This window comes from Alexandromys fortis, unplaced genomic scaffold, assembly GCF_014885135.2.
Source record: "Alexandromys fortis isolate MF-2015 unplaced genomic scaffold, M_Fortis_MF-2015_v1.1 scaffold_40, whole genome shotgun sequence".
NCBI classification, from domain to species: domain Eukaryota; kingdom Metazoa; phylum Chordata; class Mammalia; order Rodentia; family Cricetidae; genus Alexandromys; species Alexandromys fortis.
In genome coordinates, this window is record NW_026067966.1 from 7,389,817 (window position 1) to 7,407,628 (window position 17,812).

At 40.7% G+C, this 17,812-nt stretch overlaps 1 protein-coding gene across 3 annotated transcripts; it reads right to left on the bottom strand.

Annotated features, from left to right (window-relative positions):
* Positions 1-428: 428 nt before the first annotated feature.
* Positions 429-17,068, bottom strand: Rpe (ribulose-5-phosphate-3-epimerase). 3 transcript variants are annotated; one of them, XM_050154335.1, is made up of 7 exons: positions 16,885-17,068; positions 16,247-16,275; positions 9,370-9,449; positions 4,327-4,466; positions 3,194-3,328; positions 2,654-2,740; positions 429-1,102 (listed from the first exon to the last, which is right to left on the bottom strand). In XM_050154335.1, the coding sequence occupies exons 1-7, from the start codon at positions 16,993-16,995 to the stop codon at positions 980-982; spliced, it is 705 nt and encodes a 234-aa protein (XP_050010292.1). In that variant the 5' UTR covers positions 16,996-17,068; the 3' UTR covers positions 429-979. The 3 variants fall into 3 exon arrangements, with proteins under 3 accessions (XP_050010292.1, XP_050010293.1, XP_050010294.1); XM_050154336.1 differs by lacking the exon at positions 16,247-16,275 and having other exon boundaries at positions 16,874-17,066; XM_050154337.1 differs by lacking the exon at positions 16,247-16,275 and having other exon boundaries at positions 16,885-17,020.
* Between the last annotated feature and the right edge of the window lie 744 nt (positions 17,069-17,812).

Sequence of the window (17,812 nt, forward strand, 5' to 3'; positions counted from 1 at the left end):
AGCCTTCTTACTGAACCTTTTCTATGTACCAGCCCAAGAAATACCTGCCTCACAATTATAGGACAATCTAAGAGTTAATTAAGCACAATCAAAGTGCTTAATAACTTACAAAACATACACATCCCCTACAGTCTACGAGTAGAACTATAAACTTTACAATATCATGTTATGCTTTTAATTCTCAACACAGTCAACATTTATGAGTTGGTAGTGAAAATAAGTTGGGTGAGCTAGAATGGGGCCAACCTGGATGCAACCCAGTGGAGCTCCCAAGAGAGACTATATTGTTCCTTTCTGCTCAGAGCCATCACCATGTATTACTTCACAGCCCTCATGGGGGTTGAGTGAGAACCAGGAGCAGGGAGGAATTACTGCATAGTGTGCTGTGAAAAAGAAAATACCTTGATAAAGTCTGTGCTTACATATCAGAAACCCTAGGCTTCAAAAATTATTTTTATAGTTTTTAATAAACCAAGTGTAAGATTAAAAAGTAAAAATGTTTCAGGTGCCAGACCATGACATGCCACCCCAGCAAAGCTTCTGATTTTTGTCCCATCCCATTCATAATCTCAGGCATATAAATAAATGTCACAAAACAGAAAATATGGATGTCATTTGCTTTAGGAATAAACTGGGGAGATAACAGAATATTTTTTTTTAAAAATACAGAAAAATGGTTTTCATAGTAGCTACTTTTCCTCTTTAGGCACTAAGACACATTTCTGTCTGTAATCATAAAACCATATTTTCACTCTTTACAAAAATCATTTCCCAATATAAACATGAATATTTCATCATGCTAATCTCTAAATGGCATCACTAAAAAGGTAGTTATTTCTAACCTCTTGAACATCCTGCACAATTGATTTTAATCACTGGAATGCAGCACTGCTTCGATTCGATTCAATGTGATCTGGTAGTTAATATTTCTCTTTTCCAGTAAAAAGATTTCATGAGCAGAAACTGGGTTCCAGTGACTTCATCGATCAAGAGAACGTTTCTGGGCAGCTTCTGAACAGACATTTCTTAGTAAGTTGATTACAGATCTGGGGTCGTCACTCCTCATGATGGCACTGCCAGACACAATCATGTTAGCTCCTGCCTGCAAGAAGCACACAGCTATGTTAGCGTGGAAGAAACCAGTACAGAAGTCCTGGAGTAGCCTGTCCACCCTTGGCTCTGCCAGTGCTTCCCAGAAGCTGACTGCAGCACTCTAATTCACTGAGTTACGAAGGGAAAAGGTTTATATATAAGGCCACACAATTATTTGTAAATGTGTCTACCAAGTCACTGAACTAGTGGGTTAATTAGTCCTGAGATGCATACAGTACTGTTGCCAATACTTAAGAGCTTTGAACTTTTAGATCCTCAATTCCATTTAGGTCTTTCCTAACATACCAATGACCCCAGACACTAAGGCCTGTAGACACTGTAGCTGTTTGTTTCTAGGAAGTCTGAAGGGAGTCAATGGAAAACGAGAAGCTATCCACAAAACACTGGGAACTCGGTGCCTTGTCATTTTGTGTCAGAAAGAATGTAAAAATGTGTCTTTATGCTTTCTTAGACTCCAGCATGGCTTACAATGCTTTAGGAAATTCTCCATGGATGACATTTTTAATGTGGAGGCAAAGAAATGGGGGGTAAGGGGAAAACCCTAAAAAGCTCAAATGAGATAACTCAAAATATAGCTCTGGGCATGGGATCTGAGTGGAGGGAAACCCATTCTGTTGTGTAATTCACTGTTAGAAGCTGGAAAACCATATGCTGAGGAAATTTTTCCAGTGAGACCCAGTCACTGATAGTAGAGCGGCTATTTCCAGTATCATTCTTTAGAATCTATAGGACTATTGATTAAAATGTCTCTTAATTTGAGCAGGACTAGCACCGCAGAACTTAATAGGAACGAATAGCTAATGTGCTCAGTGATCATCTGTCCAGTCATCTTCAAAATACTTATCACTGACTTCTTTTTTTTTTTTTTAAGCTAGGGTCTTGTCACGTAGCCCATGCTGGCTTGGAACTTACAATTCACATTCCTCCTGTCTTTCCCATGTCTGCATTCTCAGTAACTGCCAAGCTCTCGATGGTTTGTATTTGGCAGAATAAAAATGAACCATGAGACTTATTATCACCTGCAGTTCTCCAGGAAGGGCTGCCAACTAGTGACCATGTGACCTGCAGTTCTCAGGGCTGCCACCTTGTGATAACCAGGAACAGAAAGAACTAAGTAGGGTAGCTCCCTAGACAAAACAGGCTTAGTTTGGCAAATGGGAACTAGGCCTTGATTTTCAACAGAAGTAAATCTAGTCATTTCTTCTAAGACACAAGCAGGCAGCTAGGACTTTAAATCCTAAGAGCAGCATGATTGGGTAGTTAAATTTCTCTGTGTGTCTTCAGTCAGGAATGTATCTTTTTAAAGAACTTAATGGTTTTGTGATGGGCTAACAACATTCAACACACTCTTTCTGGAGACCAGAGTTTACTATTTAACAATTTATATATTTAGAAACTCTCTTGTTCTTTACTTTCCTAATCCTACATTTGAACCAAAAATATTTTCCCAAGAAAAACATCCACTTGAGCAATTCTTTGGCGACAAGCCTGTCCCGCAGATTGCTCTCCAGGAGCAATCACAGTTGAGGGGCAGTCTCACCTCCGCACACTTCTGAACAGTGTCAGGACCTACTCCACCATCGACCTCTATATCCAGAGTTGGGAACTGGGTCCTCAACCAGTGAACCTAGACATACACGAAGAAACAGTGACTCCTACAGTGGACAGGCAGGGGAAAGCAACCAACCTCACAAAGCGTCACCGCTGACACAAGCTTAGCACATACATAACATTATTGGGGTCACTTTCAATAGACTGAAGCAGATTATGTTTATAAAAGTAATGTAGCAAATGACATTCAACTTGTAATAGCTTTGCAAAGACTCTAATGAAAACTCTCAAGTGACCCTAGGTCATAAAAGTTTTAAAACTTTGCAATATAGTTAAAATATTAGATTTTATTTTAAAACCTATCATAGTGTATTACAGTATCTGAAGGCATCTATCTGTATTACAGTATCTGAACAGTATCTGTTCCCTCATCTCCAAATCAGGCATGTCTCAATGACACATGATACAATTATGTCTACTGAATACACATTTATAATAGAAGCCTAACCCAGAACAGAATATTTCTTACCTTTGGCATCATATCCTCCATGAACTTCTGGCCTCCGAACCCAGGTTCTACCGTCATTACCAAGGCCATATCTATTTGATTAGCCCAGGGGGCCAAATATTCAACTGTCGTTCCTGGTTTAATGGCAAGGCCAACCTGCAACAGACAAATGCTATACCACATCATTTCCCTACTGGATTATAGTCACCAAGTTTGTTTTTTTTAAATCAAATTACAAAAGAGAGTATGCAAATTATTCAGAGTATGACATCAGTGTTTGATTTGGATTTATTTTCCCTTTTTTGATTTTTAACCCAAAAAATACTTTTCTTACAATATATTTTGATCATGCCCTCAACTCCTCCCAGTTCCTCCCCACCTTTATAGTCTCTCCTGCTTTTGCTAAAAAACAAAACAAAACAAAAAAAACAAAACAAAACAAAAACAAAAAACAACAACAAAAAAAAAACCCAAAAACGTGCCTGGCCACAGTGGTGGCATATGTGTATTTTAAATACACATTTTTTAAATTTAATTTTTTAATCCCAGCACTCAGGAGACAGAAGCAGGTGGATCTCTGAGTTTGAGGCCAGTCTGGTTTAGAGAGCTACACCAAGAAACTCTGTTTCGAAAAACCAAACCAAACATGCAAACATACACAAAAACAAAAATCAAACAAACAAAAAAGAGATACCGCCCCCCCCCCCCAAAAAAAAAAACAAAAACATGGAGTTCTTTTGGCATTGGCCAACTACTCCTGGGATTGTGCCTACCCTAGAGTATGGCTAGTGGACCCAGTAAAACTCCACTGTAAAAAAACGATTTTCTCCTTGCCAGTGGGTATCAATTACAAATAGCTTCTTTTTCAGGGATTGACCCTGTGTATCTACTCCCTCTCTCAGTGACACACTCAAGCCAGACAGGGTCCTAGCATTATTTTTGTTTGCTTTTTAAAGATAACATAGCCATTACATGTGAATGGTTCCAGGGTAGTGACCTTAGAAACGTAAGTGGAATAAGAGCTCACAAACATTTCATACTTTAACACTGGATTCCAGCTGCCCACATCCAGTCGCTTCCCTGTCATTTCCCCCACCTATCTTTCAATCTTTGACAAGCACTGGTATAAAATATGACTCCTACCATCGACTTACCTTCATCCCATTCTCCCGGATGTCTTTAATCAAAGCCCCTGGGTTCTCAGTTGCCTCAAGATGAAAGGTATATTGATTGGCACCTGCCACGGCCATTGGCTTTACCCACTGCTCCGGCCTAGACACCATCATGTGCATATCTGGGAAGAAAAGACATCTCCTGTTCATTACTGAGAGGGACATCCAGCTCATAAGATGAAGTCACACTACAGGGATTTTTGTTTGTTTGTTTGTTTGTTTGTTTGGTTTGGTTTTTGGTCATCACACATACATTTAACTAAGATTATAAAAATCAAAAGCTTGGAAAGGAGTTAAGACAATAACTCCTTTATATACCAGCATTACTGTATACATTTCTAAACTAACTAACAAAAACATGTTAATAGGTAAAAAACTTCACATAAGATCAGCAGTTCTCAGACAGATTCTAGCACTCTCTGCCTGATATTGGCTAGCTGTGCAGTTGTTATATGCATTAGACCTTTCTAAATACTGATTAGCACATGAAATACTAAGAGAAAGTACAGAAGTTCTGCTTTTTGCAGTTTACTTTGTGTAGCTTCATTTTGCAAGTTTTCTGGTGTCAACTGTGATCTAAAAATAATTAACAGAAAAAAAAATAATTAACAGAAAAGTTCCAGAAAAAAAACCACTTGGTAAGTTTTACACTGTGTAGCCCACACCAGCCTTCTCACTGAGTCATCTTTCTGCTGCACACACTACGTTCTACTGCCTGTTCACAACCTGGCAGCTGGCTGAAGTGGTCACATCCAATGTCCAGGTACCACAGCGTTTATGACTGACTTTATTTCTATAAAATCATTATTATTATTGTGTGTGTAAGTACAAGTGTGTGCATGTGGAAGTCAGAGGACACTGTTGGGAGTCTGATTTGCTGTCCACAATGGGAAAAAAGGTTAGAAGTGAGGCTGTCAAGCTACGTAACGAACAGGTTCATCCTCTGGTTATCTTGATGTTTACCTGCTATCAGTAGCACAGCACAAGTGTAGTGATGGTGACAAGTGGACAAGTCATAAGTGCCTCCTCCAAGTATCAGCTCACACTGTTGCAAGTATTACAGTAAGAAAATGTCACAGAGACTAATTATAAGTTATGCTTTTAACACAGATATGTGTAAGACAATCATTAATGATGCTATATCCTGTAGTAGCAAATATCTGGATAATCTTTATTTAAAAACAAGCACATCTTGGTAGTATACAAGTTTGCATTAATCTTTAATAAATGGTGAAATCATATGCATACCAAAAATCTTTTTAAAATAAACTACTGTATACCCTATTACTAGTAATAAATATGATTTATATGCTTATTTTATATATCTGTATACCCAGGGCTGTGTAAAAATTTCTCAGGGAATAAGGAGTCAAGACTGGAGAAGTTTAATAAGCCTGACTCTACATTAGGCACAGTCTTGTACATTGATCCTGTACTACTTTGGAAGTAGAATCAGGAGGATCAAGAGTTCAAGGGCAGCCTGAGTTATATGAGATCCTCCTCCCCCACAAAATTGCACAGTGTATGGGAAGTGTCTTCTAGATACAGGTGATAAAAATCCAAGTACTCTGGGCACATTTGAAACAGCCAAGGCATAACTATGATATGTTAGAGGTTAGTCACAAATGCACTTTTGACTTATGATGTCTCATCCTACAATGGGTTTGTGGGAACAACGCCGTGATATAATGAGGAGCATCTATCTCTAGGTGTGGCTGCAAACACAACATACCACAGTTTCTTCTTACAAGCTCTTTGGTAACAAACACAAGGTATTCTCTTTCAAGTGACAAATTTGTTAGTTAAAAAGAAAGTCTGTATAACAGTCAACTTTCTAAAACAAGCAGTTTAGCTGTCATTTTTGTTTTTTCCCAAGAAAAACCTGGTGTTCGGAAAAAGCAGCCAGTTTAGTTCATGTAATGGTGCAAGTTGTCTGGCCAAAGAAACATCACCAAGTCAAAAGCGTCACCACACCCTGCAGTAGAAGTGCTTTGTTCTTCTTACTCTGTAACGTGACAATCAACAAGACATTATTCAAAGACAAACTTATTAAAATAAATATTCTACACTGCTTCACCAAAGATGCATACTGTATGTATGCACACAGCAGTGAAGTACAGTCACTACAGAAGGAATCTAATGTCACTGCATCACTGACTTGGTTATGACACCAAAAAACTCACTCACCACCGACGTGCAGCACCAGTGTGGAGAGATGGTTACAGTATTAACCTCATAAATGAGCTAAAGAGGGCTTCTAAGGTTCCCTACAATATAGACCACTACCTTAGATAATAAAGACTTGTCTTGTTAGTTTATTTCTTAGCTGGTTTTTGTACTCAAAACTAAGACTGCACAGGTCAGAGCTTTCAAAATATCAGGGTCAGATGGTACAGACCTGTAACATAAGCATCTTCAGTGGCTAAGACAGGAGGATTAAAAGCTCAAGTCCTGCTTGGGATACAGAATAAGTTCTAAGTCAACTAGGGGAACTTAGGGAGAGCCTGACTCAAAAGTAAAAGCAGGGCTAGGGAGATGGCATAGTGGATAGAAGTGCTAGTCACGTAAACCTTATAATCTGAAAAGCTGATCCAGCAATATGGTCCCATGTACAGTCCCCGCTCTCTTATGACGAGATGGGAGGTAGAGAGAGAATATAAGTGGAGTATACAGTAAGACAGCCTCTGAAGGCTGGAAGGTAGACAATGACTTCTGAAAGCTCTTCTTTGACCTCCCCTCCACAAGTGCACTGTGTCACTGTACCATATGCATACCCACACACATGTGCGCACACACACAAACACGTATAAAAATTTTTAAAGATTTTTTAAAACAGTAAAAGGTTGTGGTTCAAGTTGGCATGTGCAAGGTTCAAGTTCTGATCTCAGTTCCACCAACAAAACCCCAGAACTTTAGAGGTTATATAGACAACGGCAGACAACCTATTTAGTTATCTTAGAGGATCTTTCTTTTAATTATGTGTATGTCTCTCTATGTTGATATTAGCACATAAGTACAGGTATGCACAGAAGCCTCAAGACGGAGTTACAGAAGGCTGTGAGACACCTGCTGTAGGTGTTAGGAACCAAGCCCTGATCCTCTGTAGAGCAGAAGTGCTCTTAACTGCTGAACCATCATCTCTCTAGCCCTGGACTACTTCTTAAACTCCAGTCATGCATCAACTGTCACACAACCAAAATCCAACAACAAAATCAAACTGTTGAACTATAGAAGAAAATAAAAGCCTCAGACTCCAAGTATTAACACAATTTATTCATCCTTATTTTGAACAAATTTTCTAAAATATTAAGTAGCAAATTTATATACATGTATACATCATACATGTATGCCTAAATCCAGGATGAAAAAGTAGATTGTATAAGGTGGTGGCAGTGGTATTATAAGAATGAAAGATTGATGATAGAAGATATAGGAAACCGTGAGAAATGAGAACACGAGTCAAGATAAAAGAGAAAGGAAAAACCAGGGGAAAAAATATATGAGAAAGAGAGCATTGGGATGTGTGGCAACCGTATGTGGGAGCAGTGAGATTTAGTTCATCATTTCTCATAATCAAGATAACAAATTTAATTTTAAAAAGTCATGTATGCAATACAAGCAGATTCAAGAAGAAACTTACTTTTAAAAACTCCCTTCCCCCAAAACTTTTTTTAAGTTTTAAATAAATCAAGATTATATTTAAGTACATAAAATTTAAAGAGATGAACATGTTGGTAGACATGAGGCAATAATACACATTCTTTTGATCCTCTGAAAATGGATGAATCCTTTCCCAGGGATGTCCAGGCGCAGCCTGAAGAAGCTGAGGGATGGCTAAGGCCAACACAAAACCATAAGCTTACTTCATATGTTTGGTTCTGTTTAGTTTTTGTAACTCAACTGTGTGGTTGTCAGGTATGAACTTTGTATTGACAGTGACATGTTGCACGTCGAAAGGCTGGACACACTTGCTAGAGGCTGTGCCCGTAGCTGCACTACTGACAACAGTCAACAGACACACATGGCTACTGAGGACTTCGAATATGCCTATGCGAATGAGAAACAAATTTTTATTCTAATATAAATAGTTATATATGGGTTTTAGAACTATCACCTGAACATTTCAGCTAGAGTATTTTATAAAATGTTCTACTTGCAAAAAAACAAAAACAAGTTTTCCTTAATTATAGAAGTTACATAAAATATTATAAGCTTGATTCTATTTCAGTTCAAATCGCTTCTGGGTTGGAGGGATCTATAAACAAAAACAAAAACCAACTCCTGCAAAAGAAACAAAAACGCTTTATATTTATTATTCCATGAAATGAAGCTCATCTTTGAAAAGACCATTATTTGAAAGAAATAAACTGAGTGCTAGAACACTTAGCTGAATGATAAATTCAATTACTAGTCATACAAATGTAACGTCTGCTTCGCCTGAAGAAAGCTGGGGATGGAGAGAAGAGTCGTCAGTTAATGAGCTGCTCTTCCTTCCCAGCACCCACACGGTGGCGCACACCCTTCTTAACTCCAATTCCAGGGAATCCAATGCTCTCTTCTGGCCTCTGAGGGGACCACACACACATATACACGCAGGCAAAACACCCAAATAAATAAGTTATATATTATAAATAATATGTAAATAATAAATATATATTTATAAATAAATCAAAGAAAATCACGAGTTGAGTTCTAGCCCTCCCTTCATGGATATTATAGTCAGCTCTAAGAACAGAATGAAAAGTGTTTAAAGTTAGTTTGGACCAGTTGCTCAGAAAGTCCTCTCTGAGGAGAGGACAAATGATCTGATGACTGTCAATGAGGCCCTCAGCAGAAGAGTTTTTCCAGGTAGAATCAAGTTCACGGCAGAAGGGAAGGGAAAGGTGTGGACTGCTAAGAGCAAGCTGATGAAGGCCCAGCACAGGACATAACAGGAGAAGGGTACCAGATGAACTTGATCAACCAACCTCTGTTTCCTTTATTTAAGCAATGTAATCAGTTTCAAATGTTTAGCAACCCACTTACCAAAGAAAGGGTCCTGTCCTAGCTGCTTTCGAAGACTTTCAACCACAGGGTGACCAAAAGTGATGTTGGGAACAAAATGCCTACAAAACAAACAAATAAATCTTACTCTGAGAACATTTTCAATTTCATTTCTTCATTTATCAATATGCTTTCTGAGAAAGAAATAAAGGAATGTTTGGGATGGCAATTTTTTCCCATATAATTCTTAACATTTTTAATATTAGACAAAATTAGGCAAAAGTAACCAGGTAAGATCGGGCTTACAATTAATGTGTGCTGTCTCATATATCTTCATAATGACAAGACTATAACTCATAAGTCATGGCAAGCAGAAATGGAAAGAAGACAAAAAATTTATGACTTGCTCATGTGACACACTAATTATTAAGAGATTCTAATACAGACCTCAACCTGCCTCTAATTCACTTCAGTCACACAACACTGAATGACAATTTATTTAAACACTTTAAACAATAACCTTTAAAAAATAGCTTGGTATTACAAATAAAACTGCTATGACATATTAGCTCAGTCAGCCCAAAGTACACTTGCTCGACTATGTTTACAGTAGCTTTGTCATAGCAAGAGCCTGGAAACAGTAAGATGTCCCTCAACTGAAGAATGGATAAAGAAAACATGGGACATTTATACAATGGAGCACTACTCAGCTGTTAACAACAATGACATCAAAAAAATCGAAGGCAAATGGATTAAACTAGAAAAAAAAAAAAAAAAAACAGCATCCTGAGTCCAGACCCAGAAGAACAAACATTGTGTGTACTCACTCACAAGTGGATAGAAGATATAAAGCAAAGCAAAGGATAAGGAGACTACAATCCACAGCCCCAGAGAGGCTAGGTAATGAGGGCTCAAGGAGTGACACACGATCTCCTGGGGCAGGGAAATAGAAGAGATCTTGTGGGTGGACTTGGGGTAAGGAGCTAATGGAATCTGGACTGACAGCTAGGACGCCTGCATGTGACTGACCTAGGCCCTGTGCATAGGTGTGACAGTTGTGCAGCCTGGACTACTGTGGGACTCACAGCAGTAGAGCAGGGGCTGTCCCCAATGCGTTGGTTGACTTTTAGGAACCTACTCCTCATACTGGTCTGTCTTTCCCAGCTTGAAAACAATAAGAGCTTAGTCCTACAGAAACTTGATAAGACACACTTTGTTGACTGATACCCATGGGAGGCCTGAACAGAAAGAGAAGAGGAGTAGACTGTGGTGGAGGGAGAAAGGTGTTGAAGGGAGGAGAGGGAGGGGAAAGTAATTGGGATGTAAAATAAATGACTAAATTTAATTAATAGAAAATTCTTGCAAGGCAAAGACTTAAAAAAGCAATTTTATAAAGCTGTGCTGGGAAAAAATAACTTGATGTGTATCAGAGCTAATAGTACATTGAGAGCATAGTTCACCCCAGATATTGGATTGTTCTCCATACCTCCGACTAATAAAATAAATACTGTTTACATTCTGTTTCAGGAACATTATAACTGACATCCTGAAAGAAGTCAGTTAGTAATCTGTGGAACAGAATTAAGTCGGCCTGCCACCAACCAAAAGCACTTAGAACCTTCAACCTTCTTAATTCACCTTCTATTGTATCACCTGCTCATTTAAATCTTTAGGAAACCACTCTCCCTCATGTAGTTCATCCTATACTGGGTACAGCAAGTCCTGTGTTTTATAAAGAACAGGCAAAGCCTTTATAGTCTCATACACTCCCTTCACTCAGCTAATCCAATCTCATCAGCAATAGAGGAATAGAGGACTAGAGGACTAGAGGAATGAGTGTTAACAACTCAGTAGACCCTCAGCTGCAGGACAGTTATCAGTAGGAAGCCCCAGCTGCCTGTACACCCAAGACAGCCCCTGTGATAATTCTCATCAATGGTCTGTGAGTTTAAGTGACATATGCCATTGTAGAGTCTAGAACATAAAAAGCTCAGGCTAAGCAGTCCTAATCTGAAATCCTATAAAACTGGGGACTTTTTGAGAACCAATATGATGCCACAACAGACAAGATGGTAAATTGGTGTGATGGTGCTCATGGTAATCCCAACACCTGAGAGGTGGAAGAGGATCAGGAGTTCAAGCTACCCCGATAAAGAGAACTGTACATAAAAGTTTCACAAGACATATATGAATTTCATGAACCTGTGTCCCATCCCCAAAGTAACTTACAAAGCACACATAAATATTCCAAATCCAAATAAAACCCCAAATCTGAGAGAATTCTGGTCACAAGCATTTTAGATGAGAGAAGCTCAACTTGTACCTTCCTGCTCTCACTTTACCTGCCAGCCCAGCCTAGAAAGCTCTTTCTAAACAGAGCCATGGGGTGGAAGAAGGTGAATTCTCAGAAAAAGCACATGGAAGGGCACTCATATTCAACTGCTACATTATTAGCAAGAAATAGACTACAGTGCTACTTCCTGAAACCTGGGCTTTGAGAAAATCTAAACAATAATGTGCACAGCAATGTGAAGAAGGAAAATGGCAAAAGATTAAAATAAAAGCAAGTATCCCAGGAGCATTCTACATTAGAAGATCAAAGGACTACGGAATGTTGAGATGTATAGCATCAGAAATGGCTGAAACACAAGTGAAGGCAGAAATAAGCAAGTTTAGGTCAAAGGGAGAAAGGCTGTCGATCAAAGCAGGCATAGGTTCTATCAGATTAAGGGTGTCCAACGCTGAATGCAGGTGTTTGGAGTTTATTGCACTATAAATTATCAAGTGGGATAATAGGGCAAGAAGCAAGTAATAAAATACATACAATGAAGCATGAAGACGGACTTAGCAATAAGTTGCAAGAAGGAAGGAAGAGGTATTGTCTTAGTTAGGTTTATCATTGTGAAGAGACACCATAACCACAGCAACTCCTATAAAGGAGAACACATAATTGGGGCTGCCCTGCAGGTGCAGAGGTTGAGCCCATTATTAGCATGGAGGCATGCAGGCAGACGTGCTGGAGAAGGAGCTCAGAGTTCTACCTCTGGATTGGCATGCAGCAGGAAGAAAGAGTGCCACTGAGCCTGGCTTGACCTTCTGAAACCTCAAACCCTACCCCGTAATACACTTCCCCCAACAAGGCAACACTTTCAAAAATGCCACTCTCTATGATAGTCTATGGAGACTGTTTTCAGTCAAACCAGCAGAGGTATTAATACTAAGAATTGGTTTAAAAAAAAAAAAAGACAGGCAAAACTAAGAGTTTCTGTCAACAATGATTAGATACAAGGGGGGGGGGGTAAAAGAGAGTAAGCTGTGGTTAAAGCTGCAAGTTTAGATGACAGGCAGGGTAAGTGCTCATAAAAAACTTACAGTCTAGGTATAAGTTCCAAATACTTCCCATTCACTAAACTTTAAATCTGGCAACCCTGTGAGGCAGGTAGCACCTGTATTTTACAGGTGAGGGAATGCAGCCCCGTTCACACAATCAGTGAGTGCAGGTGGCAGGAGTTACCACACACTACAAAGTCCAGTCTTAGTCTCGGCATTCACCTGCCAGGACGATAACAGCTAGAACAGCAGTCCTGGGAGAGGACAGGAACTCACATGCACGACAGTCCCAAGCAGGACAAGTGGACCAGTGTGGATGAGTTCTCTAACCGACGGATCCTTGGCGGTTCCATTTCTAGTATCTAGAACACTATTCTACTGCCTGCCTAAGGACAGTCGCTATCAGAGCTCGATGACACACTTAAGTTACTTACAGTAGAAATAAGGGTCAGGAAAGCTGGCAGCAATCCCAATGGAGTATTCTACAACTTCACACAAAGTCTTTAATTGCATATACTGTTCTTTTAATTTACTGTGTGGCCTTGAAATTAAGTCTGCTCAGTTTATGTCTTATTTATTAAGAAAACAAATATAGTGACAAAAGGCAGGCTGAGAAACAAATAAGTACAAACTTACTTGAGAAACACAAATGTAACATATAAAAACCCTCTCAACTTATGTGAGCAATTTGTGTTTGTGTTCCTGGTGATAATTCAATGAACTGGGTTCACTAACTTTACCAGGAGCACAAAATGCATCAATATTCTCACAAAAAAAACTAAAGGCTTGTCGCTAAGCCATAACCAACAAGGACAGAAACCCAGGCATGAAACCAAGCATCTTGAAATTGCCCGACACCACCAACTATCAAGGGATTTACAGCTTCTTCATGAGGGCTCCTGAGGTTCCAAAGACCCAAGATCATGACTTTTTATCAAATGCCTCAAAGATCTCTTACCAGACTAGAAAATTCTAAATGAATTCACTCTAAAGAAAAGGAATTCACCAGAAAAGTCAACTTTATAACGATTCTACTCTGACATTTCCCTCCTTGAATGCAATCCTTAACCAGGGGCTTGCTGGGATTCCAGTAGAGCAGCTGTAACACAGGAACACAAGCTTCCTCTCTCATCACATGCTACAGCCCTCTGACCAGTGCTATACTTACTTCACTTAGTGATAACTGGAATGCAGTCTACTGCAGACAAATCAACAAACAAGCCGGTAAGAGAATTAAGGTCGGTACAAAATGTACCAAGACTGGAACCAGAAAACAATCTACCTGTGAATCAGGTATCATAGAGTCACTAGCCAGTTGCAGTTGACAAAGTTAAAAAGCAAAACTGAGCAGATGAGATGGGCTGGAAGGGGGTAGGCACACGGCACAAGGAAATGTAGGACTGGTTAAAGGTGTTTGCCTCGCACAACTCCAGCCCATCATGGCCATATCAGAAAACACAATATGGATGCCAAAGTTCTGACACCAAGTCAGAAATCCAGTATTCATGTGAAAGCTCCCCAATTTAAAATCCTGAAGACTAGTTTAGATGTAGATATTTGCTCTGCTTCCATGGTTGGGATCAGCCCGTTCCAGCCACCATCCTGCCATGATGTGTTTTGTGTTTTCCTCAAAATGTTTTTGCAGAAAATAAATCTGCCCTTTATTTTAGATATTGAACCATACTTGTGTCTGGCCACCTAGTGTTTCCCAGCCCAGTTTTTTACTTTCTAGATAAATTCAGTTTTAAGCAGGTAGAAAACTGGGGTGTGGGGGTGAAGTGGGAAAGAGAAGGACTTATTCTGAGGCCGACCACCTTTGTAAAGGGAGCCCACAGCTCACTTTTGTACTGTTGCCCTGGAAACACCACACCACGTGGCAAATGAGGTGGCCGACACCAGGTCCTTCAGGTTTTGTCTGCTCAGGCAGGACGCTGGGAGAGAAGCTCTACTTCTCTAAATTGGTTTCCTCTTTTGCAAATGAGAAGTAGAAACAGCTTTTACTCAAGGAAAAAAAAAAGTTGGTAAAGATTAAAAGGCATAAAAATTGTACATGAAGAATTTAGGTTTCCCAAGCCAGTGCTTCCCAGCAAGAGCAGAACAATTTTTTTTTTTTAAAAAAAGTCTGCCTTCTTGTGTTATTTACTAAACTCATGTCTGCTGGGAGGGGCAAAGGTAATTAATTATTCCTAGCAATGCTTCCTGCTATTACTAAGCAATGATAACATGGATGCACACAGATACCAAGGTGAGCAAGAGACAGACATCAGGAGAGAGAGAAAATAATACAAATATAAATTACTACTTGAAGATTACTAACTAAAACTTGTAATTACTAAGTACAGAAAATTCCTTCAGGGTTCTGTAGAAGTTCAGGCCACACAGAAAGTACTTCTGAGACACAGTTACATTGCCTTGATTTTGGTTCCACCTTCTTTTTTTGGCTATGAAACATGGCACTGTACCTCATCAGCCCCCAGGTTCCCAGCCCTATACAAAGACCTAGATAACTAAGGAATGCTGAGAACAGGAGACACAGTCTTACACAATAACAAATGGCCAGCTCTAAAATGTACACACAAGTAACATACAGATGAGCAGGTCACGGTTACGTATTTAGGGTGTGTGTGTGTGTGTGTGTGTGTGTGTGTGTAATAACAATTAATTTAAAAAGAGGCCAAGGATTTGAAAGAGAGCAAGGAGGTAGTATATGAGAGGGTTTAGTGGGAGGAAAAGGGAGAAACAATGTAATTATATTACAACTTTAAAAAATAAAGGAAGTTTTAAAAGAAGGTTTAAAAGAAAGTACTAGACCAGAAAGTCATGTGCTCCTAAGTACTACTATTCAATATTCCTATTAGCAAACTGAAAAGGAGTGTTCTCCATTCATTCATTCTGTATAAGCAGGCTCGGAGCTGCACCTGCAGCCGGACCCATGCCCAGACCCCTGAGTTTTCTCATAGCCACAATCTTTATGTTACACACTTGGTTCAGGGGACCGCTTTCAGTGCGTGTTAAGAGAAAATAAGAGATTTAACCAGAGAGCAAAAGCAGAAAAACCTGCTACAGAGTAGCCAGTGACATTAAAAAGGTCCATCTCAGTGTGATGGCCCAAGCCTGCAATCCTAGCATTTGGGAAGCTGAGGCAAGATTCAGAGATTAAGGCCAGTCGATGTAACATATACCTTTTCTGAAAAACAAACAAACAAACAAACAAAAAAACCCAAAAACGAACAGCAACCCCCAGTTTCACCCCAATAAGAAAAAAAAAAAGCCTAACTAACCTCTTGGAAATAACACATATTTGCCAATGTGACTGAGGGCAAACAGAGTTTGATTATCTGAAATAAATTTATTTCTCTATCTCAACCCAAGGCTTTTATCATTCAATGCGGAACTTCCGGTGGGAAATGCTAGTGAAAGCCAAGAAGACTCAAGTTCCAAGTCTGTCACAATCTTCTGTAATCTTGAGCAAGTCTTACGGCCTCCTTTGGGTCTAGGTTTATTTCTCACTTTATAACCGACTTAGGAAACGTGGACCCTGATTCTGAGCACGATAACGCTAAAACTACAATGCTTCAAAATTACTTACAAAAATCTGACCTCCCTGAAGAGCAGTGCCTGAAGAGAAAATAGACAGAAAAATCAGACTTGGAAAGGTTATTCGATACGACTAACAACTGTAGAGAGTCTGTTACACGTCAGGCCCTGGACTTGCTCATTTCATTTTTCCAAAGACGCGGAAGCGTTCTATTATCAATAATACTTCCATTTTCCAAACACTACAACCGAACCTCAGTGAGGGCTGAAGCGGCTTGTCTAAAACAAGTCAGCAAGTGGTCGAACTTAGGGATCACATAATACAGGTGTCAAGCTCGCCAGCGTGGACGAGTCTGTCTCGCAGCTCTGTGTCGCGGGCTAGGTATCTGAGTTTGGACAAGTCGTGCCGGTCGCACCGAGCCTCAGTTTCCCTGCCGGCTTCTGAGAGAAATGCCCTGACTACTGAAGGTGGCTTCCGGGTCCTAGTGTCACTGGTTACTGGGGTGGGGAAAGGACTGGGGCCCGGGCTCCGAAGGCAGCCCGGGCCGGCTCGGTGCCCTCAGCAGAGCGACCCGGGAGGCCGCCCGTCGCAAAGGGGCGCCGTGCACCCAACAGGCGCTCGCTGAGGTGCAGCGACGCGACCCGCGCGGCCGGCCCGCCCCGAGCCCCGCGGAGTTACCCGTCCATTACATCCAGGTGCAGGTAGTCGGCCCCCGAGTCCAGCATGCGCAGGCACTCGGCCCCCAGGTTGGCCAGGTCGCTGTTGAGGATGGACGGGCCGATCTTGCAGCCCGACGCCATGGTGCCGGTTCCCTAGAGCGAGTGAGCCCACGAGAGCCCGGGCCAGCGAAGACTTCGTCCCGATTGGGCGCGCCGCACTGGCTCCGCCCCCTGCCACCCCGCACTCTCTTCCGGACTCTGCCGGAAGCAGCGGTCCTGCGGCGAGGAAGTCCCGCCTCCTCCTGGGGGCGGGGCTGTCAGATGGGTGGCGAGGGGCGGGCCTTTTGCCTCCGGTCTTGGAACTTTCGTCTCAGTAGAATAGCTTCTCCGTTTTGTAAGGAAAAACAGTTTATTGAGTATAGTACAAGAAGGCGACGGTCCCATCAGCTAGACTACCGCCTACAATGTAGGAATTTGTTTTCAAAATGTATTTTTTTTTACTATTGCTTACATGTATACCTTATATTGTGATCATAACCCCCGTTACCTGCTCTTACACCCTTTCAACTCGTGCTGAGCCTTTTCTTCCTAATTAATCCTTCTCCTATTAAATATGTATGTGCGTCTGCAGGTTTTGTGCAGGTAGCCACAGTTGCTTGTGCACTCGGAATTGAAGCAGTCCTGTCACACCCCGCAGCCAGCATTTTACAGCACTCCCCACCCTCCATACAGCCCTTTGCTTCCCTCTTTTGTGACGTTCCCTGGTCAGGCGGTGAGAACAGGTGGCTGCTGAGTGTAGGAGTTTCTTAGGCTTCCGTGGCCCTACTTACTCTGGAGTAGACAGATTTGATACAGTTGGTTATTATTCGGCCGTAATTCTTGAAACGGGTAGGTGTCCTACTGCCAAATGTGTCCAGAGTCTGGGTCAGGAAGAAATATGAGGCCATATGAAGATAAT

What these genes read in the sequence shown, in the direction of transcription:
- Rpe (XM_050154335.1), bottom strand. Translation starts at nt 16,995, where the DNA reads ATGGCGTCGGGCTGCAAGATCGGCCCGTCCATCCTCAACAGCGACCTG. An exon ending in TTCAGGGAGGTCAGATTTTT is followed by an intron (nt 9,450 to 16,246) that starts GTAAGTAATTTT and finishes TTTGTTTTGTAG; the next exon opens with GCATTTTGTTCCCAACATCA. An exon ending in CTGTTCAGAAGTGTGCGGAG is followed by an intron (nt 1,103 to 2,653) that starts GTGAGACTGCCC and finishes TGCTTCTTGCAG; the next exon opens with GCAGGAGCTAACATGATTGT.